Source organism: Oncorhynchus kisutch, unplaced genomic scaffold (assembly GCF_002021735.2).
Source record: "Oncorhynchus kisutch isolate 150728-3 unplaced genomic scaffold, Okis_V2 scaffold753, whole genome shotgun sequence".
NCBI classification, from domain to species: domain Eukaryota; kingdom Metazoa; phylum Chordata; class Actinopteri; order Salmoniformes; family Salmonidae; genus Oncorhynchus; species Oncorhynchus kisutch.
Genome location: NW_022262698.1, coordinates 133,522 through 156,947, shown reverse-complemented (window position 1 = coordinate 156,947; position 23,426 = coordinate 133,522). Strand labels below are relative to the sequence as shown.

Below are 23,426 nucleotides of genomic sequence, written 5' to 3'. Positions count from 1 at the left end.
TCTCTCTCCTCCACCCCTCTCTCTCTCTCTCTCTCTCTCTCTCTCTCTCCCCCCCCTCCCCCTCCCTCTCTCCCCATCCCTCTCTCCCATCCCTCTCTCTCCCCCTCCCTCCCTCCCTCCCTCCCTCCCTCTCTCCCCCTCCCTCTCTCCCCCTCCCTCTCTCCCCCTCCCTCTCTCCCCCTCCCTCTTACCACAAGGTAGTACGATGACTCCCGAGCGGGCTCGGCCGTTACCAAACATCTTGCGGAGGCTCTTCTCCTGGTAAGGCCTGAGTACAGCGGTGGCCTTCAGGTCCATGTTGATGTCAGGGTTCACCGTGTCGTTGCGGAAGTCGTACTCCGCCAGTAGAGGATATTCCATATTAATACACCTCTTCTGAAGCTCTTCAATCATCTCCTGGAGGGAAGGGAGGATTCGAGGAGACGTGAGAGCGCGTGTGTGTAAGGGGACAACAGTGAATAAGGAGAGATGGCAGACTGTAAATAGTGGAGTTAGACTTTAAAGGTTGACATGAACACGTTATGAAGCCGTTGTCAGAGGGGGGCATTTTAATGGTAGACCACAACTCATTAAGGGGCCACAGGGCCCACAACTCATTAAGGGGCCACAGGGCCCACAACTCATTAAGGGGCCACAGCCTACAACTCATTAAGGGGCCACACAACTCATTAAGGGGCCACAGCCTACAACTCATTAAGGGGCCACAGCCTACAACTCATTAAGGGGCCACAGGGCCCACAACTCATTAAGGGGCCACAGCCTACAACTCATTAAGGGGCCACAGGGACCACAATTCATTAAGGGGAAACAGGACCCACAATTCATTAAGGGGAAACAGGGCTCACAATTCATTGAGTGGAAACAGGGCCCACAATTCATTAAGGGGCCACAGGGCCCACAATTCATTAAGGGGCCACAGCCCAAAATTCATAATGGGGCCACAGCCCAAAATTCATTAAGGGGCCACAGGGCCCACAGTTCATAATTGGGCCACAGGGCCCACAATTCATTAAGGGTCCACAGAGACCACAATTCATTAAGGGTCCACAGAGACCACAATTCATTAAGGGGCCACAGAGACCACACTTCATTAAGGGGCCACAGGGCCCACACTTCATTAAGGGGCAACAGGGCCCACAATTCATTAAGGGGCCACAGGGCCCACAATTCATTAAGGGGAAACAGGGACCACAATTCATTAAGGGGCCACAGCCCAAAATGCATAATGGGGCCACAGCCCACAATTCATTAAGGGGCCACAGGGCCCACAGTTCATAATTGGGCCACAGGGACCACAATTCATTAAGGGGCCACAGAGACCACAATTCATTAAGGGGCCACAGGGCCCACAATTCATTAAGGGGCCACAGGGCCCACAATTCATTAAGGGGCCACAGGGCCCACAATTCATTAAGGGGAAACAGGGACCACAATTCATTAAGGGGCCACAGCCCAAAATTCATAATGGGGCCACAGCCCACAATTCATTAAGGGTCCACAGGGCCCACAATTCATAATGGGGCCACAGAGACCACAATTCATTAAGGGTCCACAGAGACCACAATTCATTAAGGGGCCACAGAGACCACACTTCATTAAGGGGCCACAGGGCCCACACTTCATTAAGGGGCCACAGGGCCCACAATTCATTAAGGGGCCACAGAGACCACAATTCCTAAAGGGGCCACAGACACCACAATTCATTAAGGGGCCACAGGGCCCACAATTCATTAAGGGGCCACAGGGCCCACAATTCATTAAGGGGCCACAGGGCCCACAATTCATTAAGGGGAAACAGGGACCACAATTCATTAAGGGGCCACAGACCAAAATTCATAATGGGGCCACAACCCACAATTCATAATTGGGCCACAGGGCCCACAATTCATTAAGGGTCCACAGAGACCACAATTCATTAAGGGTCCACAGAGACCACAATTCATTAAGGGGCCACAGCCTACAACTCATTAAGGGGCCACAGGGCCCACAATTCATTGAGTGGAAACAGTACCCACAATTCATTAAGGGGCCACAGGGCCAACAATTCATTAAGGGGAAACCGGGCCCACAATTCATTAAGGGGACACAGGGCCCACAATTCATTAAGGGGCCACAGAGACCACAATTCATTAAGGGGCCACAGAGAACACAATTCATTACGGGGCCACAGGGCCCACAATTGATTAAGGGGAAACAGGGCCCACAATTCATTAAGGGGCCACAGCCCAAAATTCATAATGGGGCCACAGCCCACAATTCATTAACGGGCCACAGGGCCCACAGTTCATTATTGGGCCACAGAGACCACAATTCATTAAGGGGCCACAGAGACCACAATTCATTAAGGGGCCACAGAGACCACAATTCATTAAGGGGCCACAGAGACCACAATTCATTAAGGGGCCACAGCCTACAACTCATTAAGGGGCCACAGCCTACAACTCATTAAGGGGCCACAGGGCCCACAACTCATTAAGGGGCCACAGCCTACAACTCATTAAGGGGCCACAGGGACCACAATTCATTAAGGGGAAACAGGACCCACAATTCATTAAGGGGAAACAGGGCTCACAATTCATTGAGTGGAAACAGGGCCCACAATTCATTAAGGGGCCACAGGGCCCACAATTCATTAAGGGGCCACAGCCCAAAATTCATAATGGGGCCACAGCCCAAAATTCATTAAGGGGCCACAGGGCCCACAGTTCATAATTGGGCCACAGGGCCCACAATTCATTAAGGGTCCACAGAGACCACAATTCATTAAGGGTCCACAGAGACCACAATTCATTAAGGGGCCACAGAGACCACACTTCATTAAGGGGCCACAGGGCCCACACTTCATTAAGGGGCAACAGGGCCCACAATTCATTAAGGGGCCACAGGGCCCACAATTCATTAAGGGGAAACAGGGACCACAATTCATTAAGGGGCCACAGCCCAAAATGCATAATGGGGCCACAGCCCACAATTCATTAAGGGGCCACAGGGCCCACAGTTCATAATTGGGCCACAGGGCCCACAATTCATTAAGGGTCCACAGAGACCACAATTCATTAAGGGGCCACAGAGACCACACTTCATTAAGGGGCCACAGAGACCACACTTCATTAAGGGGCCACAGGGCCCACACTTCATTAAGGGGACACAGGGCCCATAATTCATTAAGGGGCCACAGAGACCACAATTCATTAAGGGGCCACAGGGCCCACAATTCATTAAGGGGCCACAGGGCCCACAATTCATTAAGGGGCCACAGGGCCCACAATTCATTAAGGGGAAACAGGGACCACAATTCATTAAGGGGCCACAGCCCAAAATTCATAATGGGGCCACAGCCCACAATTCATTAAGGGTCCACAGGGCCCACAATTCATAATGGGGCCACAGAGACCACAATTCATTAAGGGTCCACAGAGACCACAATTCATTAAGGGGCCACAGAGACCACACTTCATTAAGGGGCCACAGGGCCCACACTTCATTAAGGGGCCACAGGGCCCACACTTCATTAAGGGGCCACAGAGACCACAATTCCTAAAGGGGCCACAGACACCACAATTCATTAAGGGGCCACAGGGCCCACAATTCATTAAGGGGCCACAGGGCCCACAATTCATTAAGGGGCCACAGGGCCCACAATTCATTAAGGGGAAACAGGGACCACAATTCATTAAGGGGCCACAGCCCAAAATTCATAATGGGGCCACAGCCCACAATTCATTAAGGGTCCACAGGGCCCACAATTCATAATGGGGCCACAGAGACCACAATTCATTAAGGGTCCACAGAGACCACAATTCATTAAGGGGCCACAGAGACCACACTTCATTAAGGGGCCACAGGGCCCACACTTCATTAAGGGGCCACAGGGCCCACAATTCATTAAGGGGCCACAGGGCCCACAATTCATTAAGGGGAAACAGGGACCACAATTCATTAAGGGGCCACAGACCAAAATTCATTAAGGGGCCACAGGGCCCACAATTCATTAAGGGGCCACAGGGCCCACAGTTCATTAAGGGGCCACAGGGCCCACAATTCATTAAGGGGAAACAGGGACCACAATTCATTAAGGGGCCACAGACCAAATTCATAATGGGGCCACAACCCACAATTCATAATTGGGCCACAGGGCCCACAATTCATTAAGGGTCCACAGAGACCACAATTCATTAAGGGTCCACAGAGACCACAATTCATTAAGGGGCCACAGCCTACAACTCATTAAGGGGCCACAGGGCCCACAATTCATTGAGTGGAAACAGTACCCACAATTCATTAAGGGGCCACAGGGCCAACAATTCATTAAGGGGAAACCGGGCCCACAATTCATTAAGGGGACACAGGGCCCACAATTCATTAAGGGGCCACAGAGACCACAATTCATTAAGGGGCCACAGAGAACACAATTCATTACGGGGCCACAGGGCCCACAATTGATTAAGGGGAAACAGGGACCACAATTCATTAAGGGGCCACAGCCCAAAATTCATAATGGGGCCACAGCCCACAATTCATTAACGGGCCACAGGGCCCACAGTTCATAATTGGGCCACAGAGACCACAATTCATTAAGGGGCCACAGAGACCACAATTCATTAAGGGGCCACAGAGACCACAATTCATTAAGGGGCCACAGAGACCACAATTCATTAAGGGGCCACAGAGACCACAATTCATTAAGGGGCCACAGCCTACAACTCATTAAGGGGCCACAGCCTACAACTCATTAAGGGGCCACAGGGCCCACAACTCATTAAGGGGCCACAGCCTACAACTCATTAAGGGACCACAGGGACCACAATTCATTAAGGGGAAACAGGACCCACAATTCATTAAGGGGAAACAGGGCTCACAATTCATTGAGTGGAAACAGGGCCCACAATTCATTAAGGGGCCACAGGGCCCACAATTCATTAAGGGGCCACAGGGCCCACAATTCATTAAGGGGAAACAGGGACCACAATTCATTAAGGGGAAACAGGGCTCACAATTCATTGAGTGGAAACAGGGCCCACAATTCATTAAGGGGCCACAGGGCCCACAATTCATTAAGGGGCCAAAACCCAAAATTCATAATGGGGCCACAGCCCAAAATTCATTAAGGGGCCACAGGGCCCACAGTTCATAATTGGGCCACAGGGCCCACAATTCATTAAGGGTCCACAGAGACCACAATTCATTAAGGGTCCACAGAGACCACAATTCATTAAGGGGCCACAGGGCCCACACTTCATTAAGGGGAAACAGGGCCCACAATTCATTAAGGGGCCACAGGGCCCACAATTCATTAAGGGGAAACAGGGACCACAATTCATTAAGGGGCCACAGCCCAAAATGCATCATGGGGCCACAGCCCACAATTCATTAAGGGGCCACAGGGCCCACAGTTCTTAATTGGGCCACAGGGCCCACAATTCATTAAGGGTCCACAGAGACCACAATTCATTAAGGGGCCACAGAGACCACACTTCATTAAGGGGCCACAGGGCCCACACTTCATTAAGGGGACACAGGGCCCATAATTCATTAAGGGGCCACAGAGACCACAATTCATTAAGGGGCCACAGGGCCCACAATTCATTAAGGGGCCACAGGGCCCACAATTCATTAAGGGGCCACAGGGCCCACAATTCATTAAGGGGAAACAGGGACCACAATTCATTAAGGGGCCACAGCCCAAAATTCATAATGGGGCCACAGCCCACAATTCATTAAGGGTCCACAGGGCCCACAATTCATAATGGGGCCACAGAGACCACAATTCATTAAGGGTCCACAGAGACCACAATTCATTAAGGGGCCACAGAGACCACACTTCATTAAGGGGCCACAGGGCCCACACTTCATTAAGGGGCCACAGGGCCCACAATTCATTAAGGGGCCACAGAGACCACAATTCCTAAAGGGGCCACAGACACCACAATTCATTAAGGGGCCACAGGGCCCACAATTCATTAAGGGGCCACAGGGCCCACAATTCATTAAGGGGCCACAGGGCCCACAATTCATTAAGGGGAAACAGGGACCACAATTCATTAAGGGGCCACAGCCCAAAATTCATAATGGGGCCACAGCCCACAATTCATTAAGGGTCCACAGGGCCCACAATTCATAATGGGGCCACAGAGACCAGAATTCATTAAGGGTCCACAGAGACCACAATTCATTAAGGGGCCACAGAGACCACACTTCATTAAGGGGCCACAGGGCCCACACTTCATTAAGGGGCCACAGGGCCCACAATTCATTAAGGGGCCACAGGGCCCACAATTCATTAAGGGGAAACAGACACCACAATTCATTAAGGGGCCACAGACCAAAATTCATTAAGGGGCCACAGGGCCCACAATTCATTAAGGGGCCACAGGGCCCACAATTCATTAAGGGGCCACAGGGCCCACAATTCATTAAGGGGAAACAGGGACCAAAATTCATTAAGGGGCCACAGACCACAATTCATAATGGGGCCACAACCCACAATTCATAATTGGGCCACAGGGCCCACAATTCATTAAGGGTCCACAGAGACCACAATTCATTAAGGGGCCACAGCCTACAACTCATTAAGGGGCCACAGGGCCCACAATTCATTGAGTGGAAACAGTACCCACAATTCATTAAGGGGCCACAGGGCCAACAATTCATTAAGGGGAAACCGGGCCCACAATTCATTAAGGGGACACAGGGCCCACAATTCATTAAGGGGCCACAGAGACCACAATTCATTAAGGGGCCACAGAGAACACAATTCATTACGGGGCCACAGGGCCCACAATTGATTAAGGGGAAACAGGGACCACAATTCATTAAGGGGCCACAGCCCAAAATTCATAATGGGGCCACAGCCCACAATTCATTAACGGGCCACAGGGCCCACAGTTCATAATTGGGCCACAGAGACCACAATTCATTAAGGGGCCACAGAGACCACAATTCATTAAGGGGCCACAGAGACCACAATTCATTAAGGGGCCACAGAGACCACAATTCATTAAGGGGCCACAGGGCCCACAATTCATTAAGGGTCCACAGAGACCACAATTCATTAAGGGGCCACAGAGAACACAATTCATTAAGGGGCCACAGAGACCACAATTCCTAATGGGGCGACAGGGCCCACAATTCATTAAGGGGCCACAGACACCACAATTCATTAAGGGGCCACAGACACCACAATTCATTAAGGGGCCACAGGGCCCACAATTCATTAAGGGGCCACAGGGCCCACAATTCATTAAGGGGAAACAGGGACCACAATTCATTAACGGGCCACAGGGCCCACAGTTCATAATTGGGCCACAGAGACCACAATTCATTAAGGGGCCACAGAGACCACAATTCATTAAGGGGCCACAGAGACCACAATTCATTAAGGGGCCACAGAGACCACAATTCATTAAGGGGCCACAGAGACCACAATTCATTAAGGGGCCACAGAGACCACAATTCATTAAGGGTCCACAGAGACCACAATTCATTAAGGGGCCACAGAGAACACAATTCATTAAGGGGCCACAGAGACCACAATTCCTAATGGGGCGACAGGGCCCACAATTCATTAAGGGGCCACAGACACCACAATTCATTAAGGGGCCACAGACACCACAATTCATTAAGGGGCCACAGACACCACAATTCATTAAGGGGCCACAGGGCCCACAATTCATTAAGGGGCCACAGGGCCCACAATTCATTAAGGGGCCACAGGGCCCACAATTCATTAAGGGGCCACAGAGAACACAATTAATTAAGGGGCCACAGAGACCACAATTCATTAAGGGGCCACAGAGAACACAATTAATTAAGGGGCCACAGGGCCCACAATTCATTAAGGGGCCACAGGGCCCACAATTCATTAAGGGGAAACAGGGACCACAATTCATTAAGGGGCCACAGCCCAAAATTCATAATGGGGCCACAGCCCACAATTCATTAAGGGGCCACAGAGACCACAATTCATTAAGGGTCCACAGAGACCACAATTCATTAAGGGGCCACAGCCTACAACTCATTAAGGGGCCACAGGGCCCACAATTCATTGAGTGGAAACAGTACCCACAATTCATTAAGGGGCCACAGGGCCCACAATTCATTAAGGGGAAACAGGGCCCACAATTCATTAAGGGGCCACAGGGCCCACAATTCATAATTGGGCCACAGAGACCACAATTCCTTAAGGGGCCACAGAGACCACAATTCATTAAGGGGCCACAGAGACCACAATTCATTAAGGGGCCACAGAGACCACAATTCATTAAGGGGCCACAGAGACCACAATTCATTAAGGGGCCACAGAGAACACAATTCATTACGGGGCCACAGGGCCCACAATTGATTAAGGGGAAACAGGGACCACAATTCATTAAGGGGCCACAGCCCAAAATTCATAATGGGGCCACAGAGACCACAATTCATTAAGGGGCCACAGAGACCACAATTCATTAAGGGGCCACAGAGACCACAATTCATTAAGGGGCCACAGAGACCACAATTCATTAAGGGGCCACAGGGCCCACAATTCATTAAGGGGCCACAGAGACAACAATTCCTAATGGGGCCACAGGGCCCACAATTCATTAAGGGGCCACAGAGACCACAATTCATTAAGGGGCCACAGGGCCCACAATTCATTAAGGGGCCACAGGGCCCACAATTCATTAAGGGGAAACAGGGCCCACAATTCATGAAGGGGCCACAGCCCAAAATTCATAATGGGGCCACAGCCCACAATTCATTAAGGGTCCACAGGGCCCACAATTCATAATGGGGCCACAGGGCCCACAATTCATTAAGGGGCCACAGGGCCCACAATTCATTAAGGGGAAACAGGGACCACAATTCATTAAGGGGCCACAGCCCAAAATTCATAATGGGGCCACAACCCACAATTCATTAACGGGCCACAGGGCCCACAGTTCATAATTGGGCCACAGAGACCACAATTCATTAAGGGGCCACAGAGACCACAATTCATTAAGGGGCCACAGAGACCACAATTCATTGAGGGGCCACAGAGACCACAATTCATTAAGGGGCCACAGAGACCACAATTCATTAAGGGGCCACAGAGAACACAATTCATTACGGGGCCACAGGGCCCACAATTGATTAAGGGGAAACAGGGACCACAATTCATTAAGGGGCCACAGCCCAAAATTCATAATGGGGCCACAGCCCACAATTCATTAAGGGTCCACAGGGCCCACAATTCATTAAGGGGCCACAGAGACCACAATTCCTAATGGGGCGACAGGGCCCACAATTCATTAAGGGGCCACAGACACCACAATTCATTAAGGGGCCACAGGGCCCACAATTCATTAAGGGGAAACAGGGCCCACAATTCATTAAGGGGCCACAGACACCACAATTCATTAAGGGGCCACAGCCCAAAATTCATAATGGGGCCACAGCCCACAATTCATTAAGGGGCCACAGGGCCCACAGTTCATAATTGGGCCACAGAGACCACAATTCATTAAGGGGCCACAGAGACCACAATTCATTAAGGGGCCACAGAGACCACAACTCATTAAGGGGCCACAGAAACCACAATTCATTAAGGGGCCACAGGGCCCACAATTCATTAAGGGGCCACAGAGACCACAATTCCTAATGGGGCGACAGGGCCCACAATTCATTAACGGGCCACAGGGACCACAATTCATCTAGGGTCCACAGGGCCCACAATTCATTAAGGGGTAACAGGGCCCACAATTCATTAAGGGGCCACAGGGCCCACAATTCATTAAGGGGCCACAGGGCTCACAATTCATTAAGGGTCCACAGGGCCCACAATTCATTAAGGGGTAACAGGGCGCATAATTCATTAAGGGGCCACAGGGCCCACAATTCATTAAGGGGCCACAGGGCTCACAATTCATTCAGGGGCCACAGGGCCCACAACTCATTAAGGGGCCACAGGGCCCACAATTCATTAAGGGGCCACAGAGACCACAATTCATTAAGGGGCCACAGAGACCACAATTCATTAAGGGGCCACAGACACCACAATTCATTAAGGGGCCACATGGCCCACAATTCATTAAGGGGCCACAGGGCCCACAGTTCATAATTGGGCCACAGAGACCACAATTCATTAAGGGGCCACAGAGACCACAATTCATTAAGGGGCCACAGAGACCACAATTCATTAAGGGGCCACAGAGACCACAACTCATTAAGGGGCCACAGAAACCACAATTCATTAAGGGGCCACAGAGACCACAATTCCTAATGGGGCGACAGGGCCCACAATTCATTAAGGGGCCACAGGGCCCACAACTCATTAAGGGGCCACAGAGACCACAATTCATTAAGGGGCCACAGGGCCCACAATTCATTAAGGGGCCACAGGGCCCACAATTCATTAAGGGCCACAATTCATTAAGGGGCCACAGGGCCCACAATTCATTAAGGGGCCACAGGGCCCACAATTCATAATGGGGCCACAGGGACCACAATTCATTAAGGGGCCACAGGGCCCAACACGGCTTCCAAGTCACACAACCAAACCTGTCGGATCTCGAAGGACACGGTCTGCGTCTCCTCCTCCTCCTCTTCCTCCTTGTCCATCTGTTCATAGTAGCTGAATATGTCCTCTGGTACCTGGGTGGCTCCTGGCGTCTGGCCCTCAGGGGCCCCTGCTGACGTGGAGGCCCCTGCTCCGTTGTCCTGGAGGGACTTAGAGATCTGGAAGGGGTTGGAGGTTACATCAGTACAGGCTTTAACATACGCGTGTGTGTGTTTGTGTTGGTGTGTGTGTGTGTGTTTGTGTTGGTGTGTGTGTGTTTTTGTCGGTGTGTGTTAGCTGTTCGTACCGCTGACTTGCTGTGTAAGACCTCAGTGATGAGCTCGGTGCCTGTCTGTCTGTGTGTGTGTGTGTGTGTGTGTGTGTCGGTGTGTGTGTGTGTGTGTGTGTCGGTGTGTGTGTGTGTGTGTGTTAGCTGTTCGTACCGCTGACTTGCTGTGTAAGACCTCAGTGATGAGCTCGGTGTCTGTCTGTCTGTGTGTGTGTGTGTCTGTGTGTGTGTGTGTGTGTCGGTGTGTGTGTGTGTGTGTGTGTCTGTGTCTGTGTGTGTCGGTGTGTGTGTGTGTGTGTGTTAGCTGTTCGTACCGCTGACTTGCTGTGTACGACCTCAGTGATGAGCTCGGTGTCTGTTCCCTCTGCGGTTCGGAGACGACAATCTCTGATCACACTGTCCTGAAGAAGACGCTGGATCACCTCTGGGAACGCACTCTCCACAAAGTACCTGACACACACACACACACACACACAGAGACAGAGAGACAGACACACACAGACAGACAGAGACACAAAGACAGACACACACAGACAGACAGAGACACAAAGACAGACACACACACACACAGACAGACACACAGACAGACACACAGACAGACAGAGACAGAGAGGGACAGACAGACACACACACACACACACACACACACAGACAGACAGACAGACACACACACACACACACACACACACACACACACACACACACAGCGTTGATAAATGTATGTATGTATGCAGAGCGGTGAATATATATATATATATATATTAATGTGTTGTCTCAGCCTACCGGTTGTGTATATATATAGTAATGTGTTGTCTCAGCCTACCGGTTGTGTATATATATAGTAATGTGTTGTCTCAGCCTACCGGTTGTATATATATATATATTAATGTGTTGTCTCAGCCTACCGGTTGTGTGTATATATATAGTAATGTGTTGTCTCAGCCTACCGGTTGTGTATATATATATAGTAATGTGTTGTCTCAGCCTACCGGTTGTGTATATATATAGTAATGTGTTGTCTCAGCCTACCGGTTGTATATATATATATATATTAATGAGTTGTCTCAGCCTACCGGTTGTGTGTATATATATAGTAATGTGTTGTCTCAGCCTACCGGTTGTGTATATATATAGTAATGTGTTGTCTCAGCCTACCGGTTGTGTATATATATATATATATATATATTAATGAGTTGTCTCAGCCTACCGGTTGTGTATATATATAGTAATGAGTTGTCTCAGCCTACCGGTTGTGTATATATATAGTAATGAGTTGTCTCAGCCTACCGGTTGTGTGTATATATATTAATGAGTTGTCTCAGCCTACCGGTTGTGTGTATATATAGTAATGTGTTGTCTCAGCCTACCGGTTGTATATATATATAGTAATGAGTTGTCTCAGCCTACCGGTTGTGTATATATATATAGTAATGTGTTGTCTCAGCCTACCGGTTGTGTATATATATAGTAATGAGTTGTCTCAGCCTACCGGTTGTGTATATATATAGTAATGAGTTGTCTCAGCCTACCGGTTGTGTGTATATATATAGTAATGTGTTGTCTCAGCCTACCGGTTGTGTATATATATATATATAGTAATGTGTTGTCTCAGCCTACCGGTTGTGTATATATATAGTAATGAGTTGTCTCAGCCTACCGGTTGTGTGTATATATATAGTAATGTGTTGTCTCAGCCTACCGGTTGTGTATATATATATAGTAATGTGTTGTCTCAGCCTACCGGTTGTGTATATATATATAGTAATGTGTTGTCTCAGCCTACCGGTTGTGTATATATATATAGTAATGTGTTGTCTCAGCCTACCGGTTGTATATATATATATAGTAATGAGTTGTCTCAGCCTACCGGTTGTGTATATATATAGTAATGAGTTGTCTCAGCCTACCGGTTGTGTATATATATAGTAATGAGTTGTCTCAGCCTACCGGTTGTGTGTATATATATATATTAATGAGTTGTCTCAGCCTACCGGTTGTGTATATATATATATTAATGAGTTGTCTCAGCCTACCGGTTGTGTGTATATATATATATAGTAATGTGTTGTCTCAGCCTACCGGTTGTGTATATATATTTGTTTGGCCCTGTCCGGGGGTGTCCTCGGATGGGGCCACAGTGTCTCCTGACCCCTCCTGTCTCAGCCTCCAGTATTTATGCTGCAGTAGTTTATGTGTCGGGGGGCTGGGGTCAGTTTGTTATATCTGGAGTACTTCTCCTGTCCTATTCGGTGTCCTGTGTGAATCTAAGTGTGCGTTCTCTAATTCTCTCCTTCTCTCTCTCGGAGGACCTGAGCCCTAGGACCATGCCCCAGGATTACCTGACATGATGACTCCGTGCTGCTGCTCCAGTTTCAACTGTTCTGCCTTCTTATTATTCGAACATGCTGATCATTTATGAACATTTGAACATCTTGGCCATGTTCTGTTTTAATCTCCACCCGGCACAGCCAGAAGAGGACTGGCCACCCCACATATGCTCTCTCTAATTCTCTCTTTTTTCTCTCTCTCTCTCGGAGGACCTGAGCCCTAAGACCATGCCCCAGGACTACCTGACATGATGACTCCTTGCTGTCCCCAGTCCACCTGGCCGTGCTGCTGCTCCAGTTTCAACTGACCTGAGCCCTAGGACCATGCCCCAGGACTACCTGACATGATGACTCCTTGCTGTCCCCAGTCCACCTGGCCGTGCTGCTGCTCCAGTTTCAACTGTTCTGCCTTCTTATTATTCGAACATGCTGATCATTTATGAACATTTGAACATCTTGGCCATGTTCTGTTATAATCTCCACCCGGCACAGCCAGAAGAGGACTGGCCACCCCACATAGCCTGGTTCCTCTCTAGGTTTCTTCCTAGGTATTGGCCTTTCTAGGGAGTTTTTCCTAGCCACCGTGCTTATACACCTGCATTGCTTGCTGTTTGGGGTTTTAGGCTGGGTTTCTGTACAGCACTTTGAGATATCAGCTGATGTACGAAGGGCTATATAAATACATTTGATTTGATTTAATATATATTAATGCGTTGTCATGCCTACCGGTTGTGTTTCAGCACCAGCTTCACCTTGCCGTAGCTCACAGTGCAGAGCTGAAAGAGGACATTCATCAGACTGCTTCAATAGACATCAGACATCACTCAGACCCCCCTTATAGAAAACACCCCCTACAGACACCCCCCTACAGACACCCCCCTACAGACACCCCCCTACAGACAGCCCCCCTACAGACAGCCTCCCCTACAGACCAGCCTCCCCTACAGACCCCCCCCCCTACAGACACCCCCCTACAGACCCCCCCCCCCTACAGACACCCCCCCTACAGACACCCCCCCTACAGACACCCCCCCTACAGACAGCCTCCCCTACAGACACCCCCCCCCTACAGACACCCCCCCCCTACAGACACCCCCCCTACAGACACCCCCCCACAGACCACCTCCACCTGCTCCTCCCTGTACCAACTCCTCCTCCTCCTCCCTGTACCACCTCCTCCTGCCTGTACCACCACCTCCTGCCTGTACCACCACCTCCTCCCTGTACCACCACCTCCTCCTCCCTGTACCACCTCCTCCCTGTACCACCTCCTCCTGCCTGTACCACCACCTCCTCCCTGTACCACCCCCTCCTCCTCCCTGTACCACCTCCTCCTGCCTGTACCACCACCTCCTGCCTGTACCACCACCTCCTCCTCCCTGTACCACCTCCTCCTCCCTGTACCACCTCCTCCAGCCTGTACCACCTCCTCCTCCTCCCTGTACCACCATCTCCTCCTTGTACCACCACCTCCTCCCTGTACCACCTCCACCTCCTCCCTGTACCACCTCCTCCTCCTCCCTGTACCACCTCCTCCTCCCTGTACCACCTCCTCCTCCCTGTACCACCTTCTCCAGCCTCAGACCCCTGTACCTCCTCCTCCACCTCCTCCTCCCTGTACCACCACCCCCAGCCTCAGACCCCTGTACCACCTCCTCCTCCTCCCTGTACCACCTCCTCCTCCCTGTACCACCACCCCCAGCCTCAGACCCCTGTACCTCCTCCTCCACCTCCTCCTCGTACCACCACCCCCAGCCTCAGACCCCTGTACCACCTCCTCCTCCTCCCTGTACCACCACCTCCTCCTCCTCCCTGTACCACCACCTCCTCCTCCCTGTACCACCACCCCCAGCCTCAGACCCCTGTACCACCTCCTCCTCCCTGTACCACCACCCCCAGCCTCAGACCCCTGTACCTCCTCCTCCACCTCCTCCTCGTACCACCACCCCCAGCCTCAGACCCCTGTACCACCTCCTCCTCCTCCTCCCTGTACCACCACCTCCTCCTCCTCCCTGTACCACACCTCCTCCTCCTCCCTGTACCACCACCCCCAGCCTCAGACCCCTGTACCACCTCCTCCACCTCCTCCTCCCTGTACCACCTCCTCCTCCACCACCCCCAGCCTCAGACCCCTGTACCACCTCCTCCTCCTCCTCCCTGTACCACCACCCCCAGCCTCAGACCCCTGTACCACCACCTCCTCCTCCTCCTCCCTGTACCACCACCTCCTCCTCCCTGTACCACCACCCCCAGCCTCAGACCCCTGTACCACCTCCTCCTCCCTGTACCACCACCCCCAGCCCCAGACCCCTGTACCTCCTGCTCCTCCTCCTCCTCCCTGTACCACCTCCTCCACCTCCTCCTCCCTGTACCACCTCCTCCTCCACCTCCTCCTCCTCCCTGTACCACCACCTCCTCCACCTCCTCCTCCCTGTACCACCACCACCTCCTCCTCCCTGTACCACCACCTCCTCCTCCTCCCTGTACCACCTCCTCCACCTCCTCCTCCCTGTACCACCTCCTCCTCCACCTCCTCCTCCCTGTACCACCACCTCCTCCTCCTCCTCCCTGTACCACCACCTCCTCCTCCCTGTACCACCTCCTCCTCCTCCTCCTCCCTGTACCACCACCTCCTCCTCCTCCCTGTACCACCACCACCTCCTCCTCCCTGTACCACCTCCTCCTCCTCCTCCTCCTGTACCACCACCTCCTCCTCCCTGTACCACCTCCTCCTCCTCCCTGTACCACCACCTCCTCCTCCCTGTACCACCTCCTCCACTCCTCCTCCCTGTACCACCTCCTCCTCCACCTCCTCCTCCCTGTACCACCACCTCCTCCTCCTCCTCCCTGTACCACCACCTCCTCCTCCCTGTACCACCTCCTCCTCCTCCTCCTCCCTGTACCACCACCTCCTCCTCCTCCCTGTACCACCACACCTCCTCCTCCCTGTACCACCTCCTCCTCCTCCTCCTCCCTGTACCACCACCTCCTCCTCCCTGTACCACCTCCTCCTCCTCCCTGTACCACCCTCCTCCTCCTCCTCCTCCCTGTACCACCACCTCCTCCTCCTCCCTGTACCTCCTCCTCCTCCTCCTCCCTGTACCTCCTCCTCCTCCTCCTCCCTGTACCTCCTCCTCCTCCTCCCTGTACCACCTCCTCCTCCTCCTCCCTGTACCACCTCCTCCTCCACCTCCTCCTCCTCCCTGTACCACCTCCTCCCTGTACCACCTCCTCCTCCTCCCTGTACCACATCCTCCTCCACCTCCTCCTCCTCCCTGTACCTCCTCCTCCTCCCTGTACCTCCTCCTCCTCCCTGTACCTCCTCCTCCCTGTACCACCCCCTCCTCCACCTCCTCCTCCTCCCTGTACCTCCTCCTCCTCCTCCCTGTACCTCCTCCTCCTCCCTGTACCACCTCCTCCTCCACCTCCTCCTCCTCCCTGTACCTCCTCCTCCTCCTCCTCCTCTCCTAACTCACCTTGATGAACTGCACGATGCCGTCCGGTACAGATGTCTTGCTGAGTTTCTGGAGATACTCCACGATGTCTGAGGTCTGTAGACCGACGCTCACAGCAGCGTAGAGGGAGTAGGCTGTCAGCTTGTACTCATGAACGTGGACCGGACGACACACTGGCTCTGCTATGGCTACCAGGAAGTCCTGGGCATACTTATATACCGGAGAGAAGGCTTCCAGGAAGATGTGTCCATCTGGAGCCTGTCGGGACGGGGAGGAGGAGTGAGAGAGAGAGACAGAGAGAGAGACAGAGAGAGACAGAGACAGAGAGAGACAGAGACAGAGAGAGACAGAGACAGAGAGAGAGACAGAGAGAGAGACAGAGAGAGAGACAGAGAGACACAGAGAGAGACAGAGAGACACAGAGAGAGAGAGACAGAGAGACACAGAGAGAGAGAGACAGAGAGAGAGACAGAGAGAGAGACAGAGAGAGAGACAGAGAGAGAGACAGAGAGAGAGACAGAGAGAGAGAGAGACAGAGAGAGAGACAGAGAGAGAGACAGAGAGACAGAGAGAGAGAGACAGAGAGAGAGAGAGAGACAGAGAGAGAGAGACAGAGACAGAGAGAGAGACAGAGACAGAGAGAGAGAGACAGAGAGAGAGAGAGAAAAAAAAAAGAGAGAGAAAAAAAGAGAGAGAGAAAAAAAGAGAGAGAGAAAAAAAGAGAGAGAAAAAAAGAGAGAGAGAGGCAGAGAGAGAAAAAGAGAGAGAGAAAAAGAGAGAGAGAAAAAGAGAGAGAGAGAAAAAGAGAGAGAGAAAAAGAGAGAGAGAGAAAAAGAGAGAGAGAGAAAAAGAGAGAGAGAGGCAGAGAGAGAGGCAGAGAGAGAGGCAGAGAGAGAGGCAGAGAGAGAAAAGAGAGAGAAAAAGAGAGAGAAAGAGACAGAGGAGAGAGAGAGAGACAGAGAGAGAGACAGAGAGAGAGACAGTCGAACCAGAGTTCACAGGTACGACAGTCGGAACAGAGTTCTGGTAACGTAATCTGTCAGTCTCACCACCCAGAGAGGTCGTGATCCGTGGTCGTTCTTCAGCAACATCTGCAGCCGGTAGTCTTTAGCCCCGTACTCGTCCAGCTTGATGGCCGACTCATCCACCGTTTTACCGGCCGCTGCAGGGATGGTCTCCTGGGACTCACTGCCCATCGCCTCCTCCTCATACTCCTCTTCGTCATACACACGCTTCTTAGAAGACTTCCTCTCTGGAGGAAGACAGACAGACAGACAGAGACAGGAGGGAGGAAGAGAGACAGAGACAGGAAGGAGGAAGAGAGACAGAGACAGGAGGGAGGAAGAGAGACAGAGACAGGAAGGACAAAGAGAGACAGAGACAGGAGGGAGGAAGAGAGACAGAGACAGGAAGGACAAAGAGAGACAGAGACAGGAGGGAGGAAGAGAGACAGAGACAGGAAGGACAAAGAGAGACAGACAGACAGGCAGACAGGGACAGGAGGGAGGGAGAGAGACAGACAGGAAGGAGGAAGAGAGATAGAGACAGGAGGGAGGAAGAGAGACAGAAACAGGAGGGAGGAAGAGAGACAGAGACAGGAGGGACAAAGAGAGACAGGGACAGAAGGGAGGGAGAGAGACAGGAAGGAGGAAGAGAGACAGACAGGAAGGAGGAAGAGAGAGAGACATGAAGGAGGAAGAGAGAGAGACATGAAGGAGGAAGAGAGAGAGACATGAAGGAGGAAGAGAGAGAGACATGAAGGAGGAAGAGAGAGAGACATGAAGGAGGAAGAGAGACAGAGACAGGAAGGAGGAAGAGAGGCAGAGACAGGAAGGAGGAAGAGAGACAGAAAGGAAGGACGAAGAGAGACAGACAGGAAGGGTGTCATTAAGCAGGGTATTGGCTGAGCCGTGAGTCTTACAACTGGGAAACTCAGTGAGACACATCCATCACCAAAGAGAAAGACCGTTGATAGAAGATGACATTGTTCTGAAATCAGCTCTCACTGTAGGGTCCCTAACATTAAAAATAAGTTTAAAATCACAGTGATTTCTACTCTCAGAAAGTGCTATTGTCAGACACAGGCAGCTGACAGCCTGTTGACGAGACATTGAATTCTAACTCAGGCAGAAATTAGTATTTGGATCAGGGAAGTTTGCTCTCTCAACCTATGGAAGTCAGGATGTTGAATGAAATGATATTTGAATATTCCAGTTGTCTGCGCGGTCGGCCCTTTTGGTGTTCGGAACGGGAGGCAACACATCTACAGGAAAGTAGAATTACAACAACAATTTCAAAGTCCTGGTTTCTATCAACCTGAAGACACGAGACGACAATGGATGCACACATGCCGAGCTCGTGATTACATGATTTATAATTTAACCTTTATGTAACCTTTATGTGACCTTTATGTGACCTTTAACCTTTATGTAACCTTTAACCTTTATGTAACCTTCATGTAACTAGGCAAGTCAGTTTAGAACACATTGTTATCATTTACAATGACAGTGCTTACATGGTTCTGTGTCAAGGACGTCACGCTGCTTTGCTTAGCAACTACCACTTCCTCCTGATTGGGCGAATTTAGGACCGCCTCTGCCTTGTTAACTAGCAACACCTGACCAGCCTCCTGAAGCATCATACCAGTTGGAGACATGTAAAACACTTCAGGCTGAGGAGGACGTTTGACACTATGCTGGAGGGGACACTACGCTGGCAGGGACACTACGCTGGCAGGGACACTACGCTGGCAGGGACACTTCAGGCTGAGGACATTTGACACTACGCTGGTGGGGACACTTCAGGCTGAGGACATTTGGCACTACGCTGGCGGGGACACTACACTGGCAGGGACACTTCAGGCTGAGGACATTTGACACTACGCTGGTGGGGACACTTCAGGCTGAGGACGTTTGGCACTACGCTGGCGGGGACACTACGCTGGCAGGGACACTTCAGGCTGAGGACATTTGACACTACGCTGGTGGGGACACTTCAGGCTGAGGACGTTTGGCACTACGCTGGCGGGGACACTACGCTGGCGGGGACACTACGCTGGCAGGGACACTACGCTGGCAGGGACACTACGCTGGCAGGGACACTACGCTGGCAGGGACACTTCAGGCTGAGGAGGACGTTTGACACTGCGCTGGCAGGGACACTTCAGGCTGAGGAGGACGTTTGACACTGCGCTGGCAGGGACACTTCAGGCTCAGGACGTTTGACACTGCGCTGGCAGGGACATTTCAGGCTGAGGACGTTTGACACTGCGCTGGCAGGGACACTTCAGGCTGAGGAGGACGTTTGACACTACGCTAGCAGGGACACTTCAGGCTGAGGAGGACGTTGGACACTACGCTAGCAGGGACACTTCAGGCTGAGGAGGACGTTCCTCATGTTTCAGGTGACAGACATCTGAATGCTCTACCAGCACTTTGAAAAGTTGATTTCATTCTACTTTCCTGTGGAAATATTGTCTCACATTCACCTGTAAAACAAACAAAACACTGCACAGACAAATGGCAAAGTACATTCAGATGTCATTATATTCAACATTCTGGCTTTGTAGAGGTCGTTAGTGGGAACGTCCCTGATCCAAACGCTCATGTCTGCCCTACGTCGGGTCTCCAGACTAAGGCAGTCTGCAGCATCTTGAAGTTAGTTTGTTTTCCTAGCTACTATACTACAGGCACTTGCTAGCTACTACTACTACTACTACTATCAAATCAAATCTACTATACTACTGCTATACTATGCTATAGGTACTAGCCTGCTACTATAGTACTACTACTACTACTACTACTACTACAGGTATTAGCTAGCTACTATACTACTGCTATACTATAGGTACTAGCCTGCTACTATACTACCACTACTACAGGTATTAGCTAGCTACTATACTACTGCTATAGTTACTTGCTAGCTACTATACTACTGCTATACTATTGCTATACTATAGGTACTTGCTAGCTACTATACTACTGCTATGCTATAGGTACTTGCTAACTACTATACTACTGCTATACTATGCTACAGGTACTTGCTAGCTACTATACTACTGCTATACTATGCTATAGGTACTTGCTAGCTACTATACTACTGCTATACTATGCTATAGGTACTTGCTAGCTACTATACTGCTGCTATAGGTACCTGCTAACTACCATACTACTGCTATACTATGCTATAGGTACTTGCTAGCTACTATACTAGTGCTATACTATGCTATAGGTACTTGCTAGCTACTATACTATGCTATAGGTACTTGCTAGCTACAATATTGCTATACTATAGGTACTTGCTAGCTACTATACTATGCTATAGGTACTTGCTAGCTACTATACTACTGCTATAGGTACTTGCTAGCTACTATAGGCATTAGCTAGGTACAATGGTTCGGTACTGTTACACAGAATGCATGTCTGTCTCCCATGCTTCAGCATCATGTTATAATTGCCATCACAACACCGACTGATACGCAACATGAGCTGGAGTAACATTCAATTTCCGGGAACAACTAGATACTCACCCCGATCTCCCCTATCTTTCTTCCCCATGATATTAGCAGCTTGTTCCCGAAAACAACTTGCTTCGTCAAACCATGTTAAACGACAAGTGAGAAACAACAACAAGCAACTGCGACCCGACCAACTCGGTTTCCTCCTTGTGCGGAAATGATCATGTGATCTATGAATTCCGCTTGTTGATTGGATGTCGATATTGTTTACTTCCGGTGTTAGAGGTCAGATTAGATTATACGGGTTTCGGTGTCGTTTTTTTCGTTCTCGTCGAGGTGTTTATTGTTGTAAAAAAATAGCTTATTAATAATCGGTAATCATGTCAGACGATGATTTAATCGGACCTGCCTTACCACCGTCGTTCAGAAAAAGCAGCAATGATGAATCTGATGACGAGGAAGGATGTGAGTAAAGTTAGTAGTGGTTTAAATCCACATGATTTTTGGCCATGACTAGTGTCATCAGATACTATGCTGTCATATTCATGCCTTAGTTATCTTTCTGCTTTATACTGTATTGTTAAATCGAAAAAAGCTAGTGTCTGTTTTTGGTATTTTCCTACCTAGGATGTGCTGTCTTCTCCAATAGTTGCAGGTCCTGCGCTGCCTCCCGGATACAAACCGGAGTTGCTCTCCAGCTCGGAGGATGAATTTGGCCAAGAGGAGGAGGTGATCAAGAGACGAAGCAAGACGAGCAGCAAACACGGTCACGGTAGCGGGACGACCAAGGATGGACCCACCGCAGAGTAACACATTTACAATCACTTCGACATTTCAAACTAACATCAAACACGTTTATTTCCTCATTGTTTTTGAAGGAACGCGCATGTAAAATGCCTGAACTGGACTGTCTGCATCATTCTGTAGAAAACAACACAGAGTGGAAGAGGCGGTGAGTAGAAGGCTTGAGGATGACGATGATGATGATGATGATGATGGTTTCTTCGGACCAGCTCTTCCTCCTGGGTTCTCAAAGCCACAGGCTTCACCAGAGAGGTAACCAAGACAACACAACTAGTTCTCTCTGCTTTAAACAGATAGTTCTCCCTGCTTTAAACAGACATATTAAATGATATGTCAGCTAGTTCTCCCTGCTTTAAACAGACATATTAAATGATATGTCAGCTAGTTCTCCCTGCTTTAAACAGACATATTAAATGATATGTCAGCTAGTTCTCTCTGCTTAAAACAGACATATTAAATGATATGTCAGCTAGTTCTCGCTACTTTAAACAGACATATTAAATGATGTGTCAGCTAGTTCTCTCTGCTTTAAACAGACATATTAAATGATATGTCAACTAGTTCTCTGCTTTAAACAGACATATTCAATGATATGTCAGCTAGTTCTCTCTACTTTAAACAGACATATTCAATGATATGTCAGCTAGTTCTCTCTGCTTTAAACAGACATATTCAATGATATGTCAGCTAGTTCTCTCTACTTTAAACAGACATATTCAATGATATGTCAGCTAGTTCTCTCTGCTTTAAACAGACATATTCAATGATATGTCAGCTAGTTCTCTCTGCTTTAAACAGACATATTCAATGATATGTCAGCTAGTTCTCTCTACTTTAAACAGACATATTCAATGATATGTCAGCTAGTTCTCTCTGCTTTAAACAGACATATTAATTGATATGTCAGCTAGTTCTCTCTGGTTTAAACAGACATATTAAATGATATGTCAGCTAGTTCTCTCTGCTTAAAACAGACATATTAAATGATATGTCAGCTAGTTCTCGCTACTTTAAACAGACATATTAAATGATATGTCAGCTAGTTCTCCCTGCTTTAAACAGACATATTAAATGATATGTCAGCTAGTTCTCTCTGCTTAAAACAGACATATTAAATGATATGTCAGCTAGTTCTCCCTGCTTTAAACAGACATATTAAATGATATGTCAGCTAGTTCTCCCTGCTTTAAACAGACATATTAAATGATATGTCAGCTAGTTCTCTCTACTTTAAACAGACATATTCAATGATATGTCAGCTAGTTCTCTCTGCTTTAAACAGACATATTAAATGATATGTCAGCTAGTTCTCTGCTTTAAACAGACATATTAAATGATATGTCAGCTAGTTCTCCCTGCTTTAAACAGACATATTAAATGCTGTCAGTCATGCATTTTCAAATAGCTTGTGTCTAAATGTATTTATTGGTTTGAGTTGATTGATTGATTGACCTCCCCTAGGCCAGGTGTATTGGGCCCAGCCTTACCCCCAGGATTTCACAGACCGGCATCTGATGATGATGAAGATGATGATGGTGAGGATGATTTCCCTCTGCCAGCCCTGCCACCGGGCTAC

General features: G+C 49.7%; 2 protein-coding genes across 3 annotated transcripts in view; one reads left to right on the top strand and one right to left on the bottom strand.

Annotated features, from left to right (window-relative positions):
• Positions 1 to 168: 168 nt before the first annotated feature.
• LOC116361852 (general transcription and DNA repair factor IIH helicase subunit XPB) lies at positions 169 to 21,270 on the bottom strand (the record flags this gene model as incomplete). Its single annotated transcript, XM_031816158.1, has 7 exons — positions 21,119 to 21,270; positions 17,640 to 17,842; positions 16,612 to 16,848; positions 13,862 to 13,911; positions 11,123 to 11,258; positions 10,522 to 10,698; positions 169 to 396 (listed from the first exon to the last, which is right to left on the bottom strand). Coding segments are annotated over exons 1-7 (1,059 nt in total), but the record flags the coding sequence as incomplete, so codon positions are not given.
• Positions 21,271 to 21,320: 50 nt separating this feature from the next.
• Positions 21,321 to 23,426, top strand: part of gpalpp1 (GPALPP motifs containing 1) — a 6,405-nt gene continuing 4,299 nt past the window's right edge. Inside the window, exons 1-4 of one of the 2 annotated variants that reach the window (XM_031816159.1) lie at positions 21,321 to 21,511; positions 21,696 to 21,852; positions 21,974 to 22,102; positions 23,312 to 23,426. The exon at positions 23,312 to 23,426 is cut by the window's right edge and continues 153 nt beyond it. In XM_031816159.1, the coding sequence (XP_031672019.1) occupies positions 21,427 to 21,511; positions 21,696 to 21,852; positions 21,974 to 22,102; positions 23,312 to 23,426 (486 nt within the window). In that variant the 5' untranslated portion in view covers positions 21,321 to 21,426. Of the gene's footprint in view, positions 21,512 to 21,673; positions 21,853 to 21,973; positions 22,103 to 23,311 lie in introns of both variants that reach the window. The other variant, XM_031816160.1, reaches the window with a different exon arrangement.